The sequence below is a fragment of the Coregonus lavaretus genome (assembly GCF_964263955.1).
Source record: "Coregonus lavaretus genome assembly, chromosome: 20".
Classification (NCBI taxonomy): Eukaryota; Metazoa; Chordata; class Actinopteri; order Salmoniformes; family Salmonidae; genus Coregonus; species Coregonus lavaretus.
This window is the reverse complement of record NC_140007.1, coordinates 18,600,538-18,617,282: the sequence shown is the minus strand read 5'-3', so window position 1 is coordinate 18,617,282 and position 16,745 is coordinate 18,600,538. Positions and strand designations below refer to the sequence as shown.

Sequence of the window (16,745 nt, the reverse complement as noted above, 5' to 3'; positions counted from 1 at the left end):
GACTCCTGTAGCTCAGTTGGTAGAGCATGGCGCTCGCAACGCCATGGTTGTGGGTTCGATTCCCACGGGGGGCCAGTATGATAAATGTATGCACTCACTAAACTGTAAGTCGCTCTGGATAAGAGCGTCTGCTAAATGACTAAAATGTAAAATAATTGTATGTGTGGGGTACAGAGATCACAGGAGGCTGCTGAGGGGAGAACGGCTCATAATAATGGCCGGAACAGCGCAAATGGAATGGCATCAAACACCTGGAAACCATGTGTTTGATGTATCAGTCATTACCACAAGCCCATTCTCCCCAATTAAGGTGCCACCAACCTCCTGTGACAGAGATGGGGTAGTCATGGCCGTAACTACATATGAGGTCCAGACCTCTGTAATTTAAAAAAGATTATAACAAAAATATATTTTGTACTCAATAAAGAAAATCAGTTACGGCTCAAAATGTAATTATTGCATTGATCAAAGCTCAGAACGCTTATATTCTTGATCTGACAATTCTAATCGCGACAGCCTCTTTGCAAATGAGTGGAATCATGAACAGTGATTTGTTCGTTATGTTCTCTTGTGTCCCCCTGATTTGCCTTTTAGGGGGACCTGAAACGAACTACCCCAGCTCGCAGTCGGCTCAAGTAGGCAACTAGAGAGTCAGAGATGCTGCTGACAGTGTGTTTGCGAGATGCTGGACAAAAGGGCATTTTAAAACTGTCCCTCGACTCCTGCTATGTCTACAGACATCCCCCAAACAAACAAAAACTGACTCTTGGAGAATGAGTGCACAACTGGTAAATAGTCGATTATAGATATGTCAGTCAGTCAGGTAGTTGGCTGCCGGCAGAGACTTCTATTCAAGTGACGTTGAAGGGCTTTGGCTAGTATTACTAAGCCAGCTAGAAGAATGAAGTAAGAAGCCAATGTTAAACGGAGCCTACCTCAGCAGGAGTAAAAAATACACTACTAAGTTCTCATAATAACTTTGCTTTACAGAGAGTAGGCTACTGAGACAGACAGTGATGTGGTGCTCAGTGGTGAGGCTAAGGCAGGCTGCAATGCATGCAGGAGGAAGCAGAGGAGACCGAGAGATAAAGAAAGCAAGCAGAGGTTAGTACAGTGGTGGGGTACCCTGAGAAATTTTTTAGATTCCCTATAGGCCTACATTAAAATGCACTCAAAATGCAAACAATACAGTTTTAAAAATGTCAAATGTTTTTGTTTCGTCACTGCTGCTACGTGTCAGTGTGAATAATGTCTCATATTTCTCCCCTTTCAGGGGTATGACATAACAATTGTATAGCTAATAGGCTATGTGTTTGTAGATCGACTGAGGTGAATGAACTTACAGTCGTCAAGTTGATATTGGCTGGGGTCATTTTTGTTTGTTATTGCTGTTCTCCAAATATAATTTAAATTGATAAAACAACAACTGGTTACGGCCCTGGGGGTAGTCATTTAAAAATAATGTTAAACACTATTATTGCACAGTCCATGCAACTTATTATGTGACTTAAGCACATTTTTACTCCTGAACTTATTTTGGGTTGCCATAACAAAAGGGTTGAATACTTATTGGCTCGACATTTCAGCTTTTCATTTTTAATGAATTTGTAAACATAATTCCACTTTGACATTGTGGGGTATTGTGTGTAGATCAGTGACACAAAATCTCAATTTAATCAATTTTAAATTCAGGCTGTAACACAACAAAATGTTGAAAAAGTAAGGGTGTGAATACTTTCTGAAGGCACTGTACATCAAAAGTCCTAATAAATATTATATCCTCATATTTATCTGCTGAAGTAGCATTCAAGATTGGTGCTTTCTTTTAATAATATACAATTTGGAGAAAATAAAACGGCCAACAAAAAAGTTTGGAACAAAAGTACCACCAAAAGTTAGCGAGTCACATTTTGTTCAGTCATAAAGAAAGCGTTATTCGTGCAACTACATTTAATGAACCCCCCAAAAAAGTAACACGTATGTAACTTTATTTCCATCATAAGCATGATTCTGTACAATTCGGCGTGTTTGCATCTCCCACAGTAGTTAACAGGATTATACGATGACATTAGCTCTACGAGCCAACGCCACCGTTTCGTCACTGTCCCATATCAGTAACATTTCGCCCTTTTTATCAGGGCGTGTCAGAGAAAGAACTCAGCGTAGACTGTTGGCTTATGGGCACAGCACTGTGGTGTGTACCTGCGTCACCTTATAAAGAGTCCCCCTTGTCTCTTAAAGACAGTTATATGGTACCTGGCCCACTGTTCTCCTTTATGTACCACACCTCCCTAAGACTACTCATTTTTCCCACAAAGCAAAAAAACACAAAAAAAAACACCAGAAACAAACATGAAATATCGTCCCGATTCCACACATCCGGTCATCTTTGGTTTTGGACAGTGGAATGCATAGTTGCAATAATGAGGGGGGTTTGGAGACCTTTCGCTCCAGCCTCCAGAATTCTCAGTTCCTCTGAGCTGTTTGCGCTCCTGAGACTGGGAGTGGGGAGAAAAGGGAGCGAGAGAAAAGAGGGAAGAGGCGTCTCTCTTTTAAGTGCTGGGCGCCGCCGGGTGTGTTGGGGGAGCAGACAGAGAGAGAGAGAGAGAGAGAGAGAGAGAGAGAGAGAGAGAGAGAGAGAGGCTTCTTTCAGCCCAGGAAGGAATAGTTTCCGGTAGTGTCTGTCTGTCTCACTCAGAAGAATGTCGTAGTTGTGGGGCTTCGCTCTTTTTTTTGGCAATCTGACTGAGACCAGCTGTCTGCACCCTCCCTCTCTTTCTCGTTCCCTCTTTCTCTCTCTCCCTCTGTTGCTTCATGACGTCTCTCCCTCCAGCCCACTGTCAGTCATGTCTTTGGATTCTGCTCGGCTACAGCCACAGTGGAACTTGATGTTGATTGGGCTGCTTTGATTAGTCTGTTTAGTTCATTTTCTTTAGTTGTTGTTGTTGTTGTTTTTTACAGTTTACTCCCCAAACCCAAAGGGAGATATATGCCCAAAGGGGGAGGAAATGGGGACAATTCAATGTATGTTACAAGGGGTTTCTCTGTACCCTCTCTACACCCCTCCTCCTCCTCTACAGTCCAGGTTGCCTGTGCAGCCAGTTGGGTCCTAGGAGGGGGTCTTGGCCCCCTCGTAGACCCCTGATGCGGAGCCGTTCTCCTGCTTGGGGGAGGAGTGACACGGGGGCGGAGGGACACTGTAGGGAGAAGAGCTGCTGCTGGCGACGGAGGGGGGTCGCAGTGGGACCGCCAGAGGGGTGTCGGACAGCAGGGGGTCCCTGTCCGGGGGGCGCAGGGCAGATGGCGGCACCGGGAGCGCCAGCGGGAAGCTGGTCATGCAGAAGATTCTGCCAACGCGCCGCGCCACCTGAGAGGGAGAGAGCGAATGCCACATGCCGAAGTTAGAGCCGCTCAGCTCACCATGTCACAGGCCGTGTCGCAAATGGCACCCTATTCCTTATATTGTGCCCTACTTATTACCAGAGCCCATAGGATGTAGTAGCCCAAAAGTAGTGCACTATGTAGGGAAGATGGTACCATTTGGAATGCAACCTAGTGTTCTACTGTACCACCAGCCTGAGAGAGAGGAGCGGGGTAAGGGCTATGGTACGGTATGCCTGACAATAGGACTCACTTTTAGGGGCTACGCTATCTATCTGCTTTGGCTAACTCTAGGATACACTACTAGCTTCCAGCACTCACACACACACACACACACACACACACACACACACACACACACACACACACACACACACACACACACACATACACTCACACACTTGAGGTTTACTCACACAAGAACAGTCTACACATACAAACACATTTGGACTTTGGGGCTGCACACACACCACACACTTCTGCAGTGTGTTGCCATTCAGTGGTGTGTACCTGTGAGCGTATCTTGAGCGCGGGGCCCAGCTTCAGTCCCATGGTGTTGAGCAGGTGCTCCTCTGTGAGCAGCGGGAGTGTCTCTCCGTCGATGGCCTGCTCCCGAAACACCTTCAGGAGAGACACAGCCACTTCAGCCAGAGCCCAGACAGACACACACACATGCACACACACACAAACATGCAATCACACACTCACGCACTCATACACACACCAGCACTCATATACATACACACACACTTATGAATTCATACACACACACAAACCCACACTCATACACACATGCTCACAGAGCTTGCACCAACACTCACACCACTCTCATTTCCAACAGTGACGTGTGTGAGTATGAGTGTGTATAACATTGAGCGGGCTTTGGTGCTGTGAGAGATAACAGTGGTGTTATAGCTATAGAATCAACTAGTAGTAAAACTTCTGATTGAGGTGACAATAAAATATACTCTACCCTACTCTTCCACCAGCCCGCTCCTGTCCCCTCTCTCCCCCTGTCTCTCTCTCTCTCTGGTTGAAAGTGTGGATAAACCAGATTCCTGGTCTGGTCCTTACCTGGGTGTACTCTGCACAGCCGGCCAGGCCTCCCACAAAACCACACACCTCCTCCACACTCCACTTGCTTATGTCCTCCACCGGGGGCGCCGCAGAATCCTCGCTGTCCATTAACAGACCTCCCATACCGCCTGGGTGAGGAAGAGGGGTTGTAAATCACCAAGTCTTATTCTAAGGGCACACCGTAGCAAAACGTTTTGCAATGGACAATGAAAACGAGCGTTCCCTATTGGGCATGTTCAGGTAGTTATCGCCTTGTTTCAGTCAGTTTTGTTCCGTTTGGTGCCTAATGAACATTACCCAGGACAGACCTTGACAAACAGCTAGCATATACCCAAGAGCGCTTCTCCCTTTCTTTCTCAATGTCTAATTCTCTTTCACGAACACACTTTTTCTCTCTCTCTCTGACTCTCTCTTTGTCCTTGTGGTTGTTCGGCAATTACGTGAATAGACATGATATTTTATTGCATTTAAGAATGTGATTCTTTATCTCATCTCATGTTTAAAAGTGTACTTCATCCGTGTTTGCTGTTTCTCACTGTTGTTGTGCCCCTCCCCCTCTCCCTCCACATGGTTGTGGTGATAACCCTGTGTGTATAGGGGTCAGTGGCAGGGCCCCTTCCAGAGGGAGGTCTCCACGCTCATTTCTTTCATGTGAGAGTGTGTGTTAGTGTGTTCAAGTGTGCGTGCATGTATGTGAGAGAGTGTGTGTGTTTGTGCGGGTGCGTGTGTTGGCCCCCACTGTGAACCTGGCCATTTTGCCTCTGGTTCCCTAAGCAGTTTCTGTCTGTGTCACGACTTCGGCCGAGGCTGCTTCCCCTCCTTGTTCGGGCAGGCTTCGGCGTTCGTCGTCACCGGCTTACTAACCACTGCCGCCCCAATCATCATCACATGTCTCGTCTTGTCAATCACACACACCTGGTACCTGTCCCCTAATTAGTCTGTGTATAAGTTTTCCCTCTGCCCCCTTGTCCTTGTGGGTGATTGTTAATTGTGAGAGTATGTAGCTCGGTGGAGCTACTCATAACTATGGGGGTGCCACAGGGTTCAATTCTTGGGCCGACTCTTTTCTCTGTGTATATCAATGATGTCGCTCTTGCTGCTGGTGACTCTCAGATCCACCTCTACGCAGACGACACCATTTTGTATACATCTGGCCCTTCACTGGACACTGTGTTAACAAACCTCCAAACGAGCTTCAATGCCATACAACACTCCTTCAGTAGCCTCCAACTGCTCTTAAACACTAGTAAAACTAAATGCATGCTCTTCAATCGAACGCTGCTGGCACCTGCCCACCCGACTAGAATCACTACTCTCGACGGGTCTGACCTAGAGTATGTGGACAACTACAAATACCTAGGTGTCTGGTTAGACTGTGATTCTCTCCTTCCAGACTCACATTAAGAATCTCCAATCCAAAGTTAAATCTAGAATTGGCTTCCTATTTCGCAACAAAGCCTCCTTCACTCATGCTGCCAAACATGCCCTCGTAAAACTGACTATCCTACCGATCCTTGACTTCGGCGATGTCATTTACAAAATAGCCTCCAACACTCTACTCAGCAAATTGGATGTAGTCTATCACAGTGCCATCCGTTTTGTCTCCAAAGCCCCATACACTACACACCACTGTGGCCTGTACGCTCTTGTTGGCTGGTCCTCACTACATATTAGTCGCCAAACCCACTGGCTCCAGGCCATCTATAAATCACTGCTAGGCAAATCCCTGCCTTATCTTAGCTCATTGGTCACCATAGCAACACCCACCCGTAGTATGCGCTCCAGCAGGTATATCTCACTGGTCATCCCCAAAGCCAACACCTCCTTTGGCCGCCATTCCTTCCGGTTCTCTGCTGCCAATGACTGGAACGAATTGCAAAAATCTCTGAAGCTGGAGACTCTTATCTCCCTCACTAACTTTAAGCATCAGTTGTCAGAGCACCTTACCGATCACTGCACCTGTACACAGCCCATCTGAAATTAACCCACCTAACTACCTCATCCCTATATTGTTATTTATTTTGCTCATTTGCACCCCAGTATCTCTATTTGCACATCATCTCTTGCACATCTATCATTCCAGTGTTAATACTAATTGTAATTATTTTGCACTATAGCCTATTTATTGCCTTACCTCCATAACTTGCTACATTTGCACACACTGTATATATATATTTTCTGTTGTATTTTTGACTTTATGTTTTGTTTTACCCCATATGTAACTCTGTGTTGTTGTTTTTATCGCACTGCTTTGCTTTATCTTGGCCAGGTCGCAGTTGTAAATGAGAACTTGTTCTCAACTGGCTTACCTGGTATAAATAAAATAACATTGTGTTGCCAGGGTAGATTTCCCCCCTGTGCATTTACATTAAAATTTTAGCAGACACTCTTATCCAGAGCGACTTACAGTTAGTGAGTGAATACATTTTCATACTGGCCCCCCGTGGGAAACGAACCCACAACCCTGGCGTTGAAAGCGCCATGCTCTTCCAACTGAGCTACAGGGGACTATGTATTATTGGATTCCGTTACAGTGTAATTGCCAGGGATGTTTGTTTCCCCTGTGCCTGTTTTGTTGATCGCTATTGGAGCGCATTTGTGTGTCAACAAAGGAATAAACTTTGTATTCGTAAATTACTCTCCTGCGCCTGACTCCTTTCACCACACTCACCACAGTCTGTGTTTTCAAACGTTCAAATGTCTTTATTTAATGACAGTCATTATACACAGGTAACTAAAACCAGGTTTCTAATTAACCTAAAAAGAGATGCTCTAATGTCAAGGTTAAATTCTGTGTGTATTTGCAAGTTTAAGCTACGGTGAATTCAAATGTCCTCCGGAGGGACAGTACTACACAAGAGGGAAGTCCCCTTAAAGGGGTTCCCAACCTCTTTTTCTCTGTGGACCGGCATGTAAACAGCTCAAACCCGACCAAGAACAAGCGCATCTACCGGTATTTCTTCTGATTTCATAGGCCGCATTGGTAGGCTGCAAACAGACTGTGGCACTACTTTTCATCTGGTATGCAATCCTAATAGCTATTTAGCAAGCAACCTTGACTTCTAAAGGACCGTTCGAAAATGACTGGGGAAACATGTTGTTCATAACAAACCTTCGCGCAATGTAGCAAACGTTGAACCAAACTGAACGCATCCCTGCTTCGTAGCACCACAACAAGACCACTTATGCTATTTGGACTAAAAATGTATATGTAATGTTATCGTTGCATAACACTTCTCTCGGATGCAGCAGTTGTTAGTTAGCATGCTAACGCCCGTTGAGATTGTCTGGTAGCATGGCTAGCCAAATAGCATTCACAGGTTGCGGTTGGAGTGACTTTTAAGTATCATACAGTTGATTGGTGAGGATGTTATGATGCATGTGTATGCCCATGCATGTGCATGTGTTACTCACCAGTGTGGAAGTAGGGGCTTGTGTAGGGGAATCCAAAGGGCAGCGACTGGCCGTAGAGCCCTGGCAGAGGGGGCATGGCGCCAGGTGGAAAGTGGTACTTTACATCGCTCTTGCCCAGCCCCGGGGTGAAGAGGTGATGACTGGGTGGTGAATCTGCGCCCGCCGAGCTACAGGGGGCACTAAGCTGACCCGAGCCCTCGCCCGCCTCTTTGGCACCATCACACCCCCCCTTCCCGCTGCTCTCTTTCCCCCTGTCCCTGTGAAGCCCGTGCCAGTCGTTTGCCTTGGCACCCGAGCCCTCATGCCTATCCTCCCCCATCTCCGTCTCACTATCCGAGTCCTTAATTTCTTCATCCTGCCCGTCTGCATCTCCGTCCCTCCCTCGGCCCTCCCTCTCTTGGTGCTCTCCCCCCCTGGGCTGCTGGGGGCCTTTCCGGGAGCCCCCCTTCCTGAATCCGGCCCCAGCCCCAGAGCCTTGTCCCTGGGCATCTTTGGGCATTGTGGCCCCCGAGAGCCCCTGGTGGTTGAGGGAGAGCATGGGGGTGTTGGTGTGTCGGAGCACCAGCATGGCGTTTTGGCGTCGGCTGAGCTCCTCATGGAGTGGGTGGCCCTCGGGCAGGTGGTGGAGGCTGCGCAGGGCGGGGTGGTCCGGAGGGAGGCTGTGGGGTAGGCCCAGGGGGTCAGAACCCCCCAACGCACGCTGCTGCTGCTGCCTGTGGAGATTCTCCAGCTCCTTGTGTCTGAGCAGCTCTGCTGACATCTCCAACCTGGGACCGGACATAGAGGAGAGAGGTTAGTGCTGGTGGTACCATACACATGCTATACAAACACACACTACTACAGCATTAACATCACAACACTGACAGCCACACATACACACGCATCACGACACTAGAAGACAATGACAAACCTGGCCAAGTTCTGCTTCCGAAGCATTTCCTGTTGCCGGGCAAACATCTCAGCTTGGGCAGGCTGGAGGAAACCATAGCCTGAGGAAAACACACAGAAATCCCACATTGATAAGCACACATATTAAGAGATTTCTTACATACAGTGTACATGGAGTATTCAAATGCAATGACATAGACCCCCTGTGTAATATCAATGCCTCACAAAGAACCAACAAAAAACAACATTAGGATTGATTCATGATTCTTAATCAATACTTCCGTAGAAAATGTTCACATTTCCCAATTTTGGTGGGAATACAGCTAGTGTCTACCATAAGCCAATTCTGGTTCTGGTTTGCATTAGCATCTAACTCACCATTAATAAGTGCAGGCCCTATATTCATTTCTGTGGTTAGCCTGCTAGCATTAGCATCTAATTTACCATTAGGTGTAGGCCCCATATTCATTTCTGTAGTTAGCCTGCTAATGTTAGCATCTGATTTACCAGGGGCCTGGCACAGGGCAGAGGGCATGCCCAGGAAGGGGGGCCGCAGGTGGGGTCCCAATGCGATGTGAGGGGCATTCTGGGTGGACAGCAGAGGCGGAGGATGGGACATCTCCCTGCGGACACACAATCAAAAACACACCACATTTAAACCAACAGAAATGAACAGTAAAAGCTACAAACCATTAAACAAATTGGACCATAACTGACATGGATTTTTTCATTGGAATACTCTGCTATTACTTTCACGTTAAATGCACACATTCATGCAGGTTATGGAACAGTTTGTCAGGCCTAGAACCCTGAGAAATAGCGAGAGTAGACTTATTCGTAGGCTGGCTAGTTGGTTTCGTAAGAGTACTATACAGTATATTAGAAAGCACTGAGTATAAAACTGGTTTAAGGTGAAAGCCTGTATCTACTACAGTGGATCTCCAGGACCAGGTTTGTGGTGTGTTTTGGTGACTGGCGCTGGCCATGTTTGTACCCTGGAGTTTAGCTTCACTCCCTTCCCCTCCTCCTCAACCACACACACGCACACACACCCGCACGCACACACATGCATACTCACACACATGCATACTCACCCTTACACACACACGCACAGATACACACACTCACACATACACATAATGAGGGCTGACTACACAATAGGAGTGTGTCAGGCTCCGACAGCTGGGGCGGCCCCCGCGTCTCGACCGGGGCCACAGGCTGAAGGACCTTCTAATTAACACTAATCCTCCTCTCTTCTCTCTTTTTTTCATCCCTTCTCCCTCTCTCTCCCTCTCCGGGCCGTATTGAGCGATGGAAAAGGCGGCCGTGTCCTGCAAACCCTATTTATGAAAAGGGCTCTCTATTATGTGCTTCTCCTTTTGTCCTCATTCTGAGCAAACAAAAGCTCCTCTCTCTCTCTTTCTTTCTCTCCTCCTCTCTCTCTTTCTCTCCCTGCTCTGTCAATCGTCCCAAAGGGGCAGGGGAGACAGGGGAATTTGATGTAAGAGGAAAAATGAGCGGTTGGTGAAGGGGTGGAGAAGAAGAGACATAATCATCTGTTCTTCAGCTTGGTGTGTTTTCGGGGAGCATGTGGAAGTGTCACTGGGTACGGGGGGTGTGTGGTGATCTGTTGATTGTCTATGTGTCTTCTGGCAAAACCATTTAGGCCTTTTCCTACATACACACACATTTTCTCTCTCTCTCAATCATGTGCAATTGGGCCAAATATCATCAGTTTGCTGCTTTGGAGATGGGACTGATATGCAGCACACACAAGGACATCATGATGGTGAATACCAAATTACACTCATATATTTAGGGGCCCCGTGTAGCTCAGTTGGTAGAGCATGGCGCTTGCAACGCCAGGGTTGTGGGTTTGATTCCCACAGGAAATAAATAAATAAAAATGTATGCGCTCACTAACTGTAAGTCGCTCTGGATAAGAGCGTCTGCTAAATGACTAAAATGTAAACTGTAAAATATTTGCATGGGACCACAGCTATTGGTTTGGAATATTTGTGTTAAATCAACTAGCACCTGCATGGCTCTGTCCTTACACATACAGCAGAGAGAGAGACGGGGACGGGGAGAGAGAGGAGAGAGAGATGGAAAGAGAGAAACAGCGAGGTGGTGGGGGTGAGAACCATTTATTGATCGGCGGCCCGGCCGCTAAAATGTTAATGCTAATCGTATGACCGCTCTCTCCGGCGGTGCCTCGCACTCTGGTGGCAGCTCCAATTAATCTTGGAGAAGGGCCGGGGCCGTGTGACCCCGGGGCCCGCTAGCCGAGGCCCCGCCGCTGCTTATGTAATTACACCGCCCAGTGTGTAATCACCTGGCCTAATCCCTCGGGGCTAGCAATTAGCCTGGGCCGCGCCGCTGTGCTACGGCTACAGTAGGCTAGGGCCCCTGTATGCCTCACCCCCTCTCTGCGTCGCCTAGCCTAGCCTAGTGCTAGCCCGCAGATGAATAACGGTCAATTAAAGCTGCATGACTGAGGCCACCAGGCGTCTGCTACAGCATAATTAGGCCTAATCACAGTGCGGGAAGGAAAGGGGGAGAGACTGAGGGAGGGAGAGAGACAGAGGGAGAAGGGTGGGGGAGAGAGGGAGGGAGCCAGACGTGCTCTCTCTTCTTCTATAGGAAGCAATTTGGGGGGAAGGAGGCAGCGACACTACATTGCCAAAAGTATGTGGACACCTGCTCGTCGGATATCTCATTCCAAAATCATGGTCATTAATATGGAGTTGGTCCCCCCTTTGCTGCTATAACAGCCTCCACTCTTCTGTGAAGGCTTTCTACTAGATGTTGGAACATTTCTGCGGGGACTTGCTTCCATTCAGCCACAAGAGCATTAGTGACGTCGGGCACTGATGTTCGGCAATTAGGCCTGGCTTGCAGTCAGCGTTCCAATTCATCCCAAAGGTGTTCGATGGGGTTGGGGTCAGGGCTCTGTGCAAGACAGTCAAGTTCTTCCACACCGATCTCGACAAACCATTTCTGTATGGACCTCGCTTTGTGCACGGGGACATAGTCATGCTGAAATAGGAAAGGGCCTTCCCCAAACTGTTGCCAAAAAGTTGAAAGCACAGAATTTTCTAGAATGTCATTGTATGCTGTAGCGTTAAGATTTCTCTTCACTGGAACTAAGGGGCCTAGCCCGAATCATGAAAACAGCCCCAGACCATTATTCCTTCTCCACCAAACTTTACAGTTGGCACTATGCATTGGGGCAGGTAGCGTTCTCCTGTCATCCGCCAAACCCAGATTCGTCGGACTGCCAGATGGTGAAGCGTGATTCATCACTCCAGAGAACGCGTTTCTACTGCTCCAGAGTCCAATGGCGGCGAGATTTACACCACTGCAGCCAATGTTTGACATTGCGCATGGTGATCTTAGGCTTGTGTGTGGCTGCTCAGCCATGGAAACCCATTTCATGAAGCTCCCAACGAACAGTTCTTGTGCTGACGTTGCTTCCAGAGGCAGTTTGGAACTCAGTAGTGAGTGTTGCAACAGAAGAGAGACGCTCTACGCCAGGGTTCTTCAATTCCGGTCCTGGAGGGCCGAAACACCTCTGTTTTTCATCCTCTCCTTCTAATCAGGGGCTAATTCAGACCTGGGACACCAGGTGAGTGCAATTAACTACCAGGTAGAAATAAAAAACAGAAGTGTTTCGGCCCTCCAGGACCGGAATTGAAGATCCCTGCTCTACGCGCTTCAGCACTCTGCGGTACCGCTCTGTGAGCTTGTGTGGCCTACCACTTCGCGGCTGAGCCGTTGTTACTTCTAGATGTTTCCACTTCACAATAACAGCACTTACAGTTGACCAGGGCAGTTCTACCAGGGAAGGAATTTGACAAACGGACTTGTTGGAAAGCAGGCATCCTATGACGGTGCCACGTTGAAAGTCACTGAGTTTTTCAGTAAGGCCATTCTACTGCAAATGTTTGTCTATGGAGATTGCATGGCTGTGTGCTCGGTTTTGTACACCTGTCAGCAACGGGTGTGGCTGAAATAGCCGAATCCACTAATTTGAAGGGGTGTCCACATACTTGTGTATACATAGTGTATTAACCAGTTTCCTCTGCCTGTGTGTAGTTTACTGTGCATTCAGTTAAGTGCGTTACAAGCTCCCATATAACCAACCATAAACATATTTTCCTTATTTTATCAACAATATATACACTGAGTGTACAAAATATTAAGAAAACCTTCCTAATATTGAGTTGCACTGGCTGGATGTCTTTTGGGTGGTGGACCATTCTTGATACAAACGGGAAACTGTTGAGCGTGATCCCAGCATCGTTGCAGTTCTTGACACAAACTGGTGCGCCTGCCACCTACTACCGTACCTTGTTCAAAGGCACTTAAATATTTTGTCTTGCCCATTCACCCTCTTAATGGCACACATACACAATCCATGTCTCAATTGTCTCAAGGCTTAAAAATGATTATTTAACCTGTCTCCTCCCCTTCATGTACACTGATTGAAGTGGATTTAACAAGTGACATCAATAAGGGATCATATCTTTCACCTGGATTCACCTGGTCAGTCTATGTCATGGAAAGAGCAGGCATTCATAATGTTTTGTACACTCAGTGTATTACCTACTGAAAACCCTTTAAATGTTTATATATTTTTACAAACATTTAACAACACAATAATACAGCATTTTGCACACACTTTCACAGTCACAGAACACAATATTACATTAAGCAATGTCTCTCTCTTCAATGTGTGTCTCTCTCTCTCTAGCTAGCACTAGTAACATCCCAAGCCCCCATCTCGCTCTCTCTCTCTCTCTCTCTCTCTCTCTGTCTCTGCTCTCTCTCTCTCTCTCTCTCTCTCTCTCTCTCTCTCTCTCTCTCTCTCTCTCCCCTCTCTCTCTCTCCCCACCCTCTCTCTCTCTCTCTCTCTCTCTCTCTCTCCCCACCCTCTCTCTCTCTCTCCCCACCCTCTCTCTTTCTCTCTCTCTCTCTCTTTCTCTCTCTTTCTCTCTCTTGCCTGCAGAGAGGCCAGGGGCTCCTTGGGAATTCACTCATGTGTGACGACCTGTCAGAGTGGCGACAGCGGCCCCTTCCCACAGCGGGACAGTATGTGTGTGTGTGCGTGTGCCTGTGCCTGTGTGCATATTAGTGTGTTTAATAGTAAATGGCTGAATACTGTGTGCATGTGTGTGTGTGTGTGTGTACGCATGTGTGTGTGTGTGTGTGTGTATGTGACAGGGCTGTCCTTAATGACGGGAGCGTGGGGGGATTAGGAGCACCGCGCGGCCGCCTTCGGCTCTCGCTCCACGGAAACACATTTACACAGGAAGCTCATTAAAATGGATGAGGCTTCCCCTCTCTTTCACTCCTTCTCCCTCTCTCTGTTTCTCTCCCTGCTTCTCTAACTCTCACTCTCTCTCTCTGATCCTCTCTCTTTCTCCCGCCATCTTGCTCCTTCTCTTTCTCCTTCTCTCTTTCTCTCTTTCTTTCCTTCTCTCTTTCTATCTCTTTCCCAATCTCTGGTTTCTATCCTATTGCCTTTCTCCTGTCCTCTTTTCCCTGTCCCCCCCCGTATCTTCCTCAACCTCATCGTTCTCTTCTTTTCCTCTCTCCCTTTCTATATCACCATTTATATCCCTCTACCTTTCTATATCACATATTTATCCCTCTACCTTTCTATATCACATTTATATCCCTCTACCTTTCTATATCACATATTTATCCCTCTACCTTTCTATATCACATCTCTCTCCCTTTCTATTTCACCCTCTCTCTCCCTCTACCTTTCTATATCACCATCTCTCTCCCTCTATCTTTCTATATCACATCTCTCTCCCTCTACCTTTCTATATCACCCTCTCTCTCCCTCTACCTTTCTATATCACCCGCTCTCTCCCTCTACCTTTCTATATCACCATCTCTCTCCCTCTACCTTTCTATATCACATCTCTCTCCCTCTACCTTTCTATATCACCCTCTCTCACCCTCTACCTTTCTATATCACCATCTCTCTCCCTCTACCTTTCTATATCACATCTCTCTCCCTCTACCTTTCTATATCACCCTCTCTCTCCCTCTCCCTTTCTATATCACCCGCTCTCTCCCTCTACCTTTCTATATCACCATCTCTCTCCCTCTACCTTTCTATATCACATCTCTCTCCCTTTCTATTTCACCCTCTCTCTCCCTCTACCTTTCTATATCACCATCTCTCTCCCTCTACCTTTCTATATCACCATCTCTCTCCCTCTACCTTTCTATATCACATCTCTCTCCCTCTACCTTTCTATATCACCATCTCTCTCCCTCTACCTTTCTATATCATATCTCTCTCCCTCTACCTTTCTATATCACCCTCTCTCTCCCTCTACCTTTCTATATCACCATCTCTCTCCCTCTACCTTTCTATATCACCATCTCTCACCCTCTACCTTTCTATATCACCATCTCTCTCCCTCTACCTTTCTATATCACCATCTCTCTCCCTCTACCTTTCTATATCACCATCTCTCTCCCTCTACCTTTCTATATCACATCTCTCTCCCTCTACCTTTCTATATCACCATCTCTCACCCTCTACCTTTCTATATCACCATCTCTCTCCCTCTACCTTTCTATATCACATCTCTCTCCCTCTACCTTTCTATATCACCATCTCTCTCTCCTCTCCTTCTCCTCTCCCCATGCAGACCCCTATCTCTCTAGTGTCTCCACCCATGCCAAACACTGGGAATTGCCCTGCAGATAGCAAGTCTAAATCTGCATCTCAAATGGCAGCTTATTCCCATAGGGGCTCTGGTAAAAAGTAGTGCACTATATAGGGAATATGGTGCCATTTTGGACAAATGGGAAAGCCAGGCTCTAAGTCTATCGACCCGCCTAATGATTTGTTTTTAACAATGGACCCTAATGGACCTCAGATAATCAATGATGGGGGGTCGATGGAAAGGTGAGATGCCTAGAGGGATGGCTTTGGTCTCCCCTCCTCTTTCTCTCTCTCCTCCCTCTCTCCCCTTCTATATTCCTCCCTCTCTGCCCTCTCTCTCCTCTCTTTCTCTCTCTCTCTCTCTCTCTCTCTCTCTCTCTCCCTCTCCCCCGCTCAATCCCTACCTCCCTCCCTCTCTCTCAGACCTTGGTGGGCAATGTTTTATGGGGGCAAGGGCAGCCCACACATCTCATGTCCTTTAACAATGTCAATGAAAGGGAGTTAGAGAAGTGCAGAGGGCTAGTTAACATCCCCCGGCCCTGTGTGGTTAATTACTCTCTATGCCGGCGGAGAACTGCTGCGGCTCACTGACCACAGCTACACTGCACTGCTGGGCCACACACACACACACAGACACACTGACACAGACACACACACACACACACACACACACACACACACACACACACACACACACAGTCTATGCACATTATTGCATGCACTCACATACACAGTCTTCAAACACACACGCACACACACACATGGCACAAATACACACACATAGGACGCTAGGCTTGGAAATAGAATCCGTACAACCCCCACCTCCCTCCCACAGACACACACACACACACCCTTCCTTGGGCCGCTTCGTTTCCTGCTTAACTCTCCTCCACTGCCCCCCCCCCCCCCACACACACACACACTTCCCCTGCGCCCTCCTGACGCCGCCCTGCCAGCCCATTATCGATCGCCCGCCTCTCCCCGTGCCACATAAATAATCGACAAGCAATTACCCGCCCACTCCCGCTGCCCCTGGCTTTGTTTGGGAGGCACAGCGGCCAGCGCCGGTGAAGGGGGGGGAAGAAGGAGGGGAAGAGGAGGAGGAGGAGGAGGAGGAGGGGGAGGAGAGGGTTGCAGCAATGATTTTTTGTGGGACCCTAGTTCAGCCGTATATACACACATGTGTATACCCACACACACACACACAAACATACATAGAGGCTACACACATGCATACACACACACACACACACAAACAAACAAACGTATAAGCTACACACATGGATACACA

General features: G+C 47.6%; 1 protein-coding gene across 1 annotated transcript in view; it reads right to left on the bottom strand.

Annotated features, from left to right (window-relative positions):
* Positions 1–2,957: 2,957 nt before the first annotated feature.
* Positions 2,958–16,745, bottom strand: part of LOC311147633 (sterile alpha motif domain-containing protein 11-like) — a gene marked incomplete at its 5' end in the record, with an annotated part of 20,709 nt that continues 6,921 nt past the window's right edge. Inside the window, 6 exons of the mRNA XM_084184364.1 lie at positions 2,958–3,367; positions 3,892–4,002; positions 4,456–4,586; positions 7,873–8,639; positions 8,783–8,861; positions 9,268–9,383. Of these exons, the coding sequence (XP_084040490.1) occupies positions 3,110–3,367; positions 3,892–4,002; positions 4,456–4,586; positions 7,873–8,639; positions 8,783–8,861; positions 9,268–9,383 (1,462 nt within the window). The 3' untranslated portion in view covers positions 2,958–3,109. The remainder of the gene's footprint in view (positions 3,368–3,891; positions 4,003–4,455; positions 4,587–7,872; positions 8,640–8,782; positions 8,862–9,267; positions 9,384–16,745) is intronic.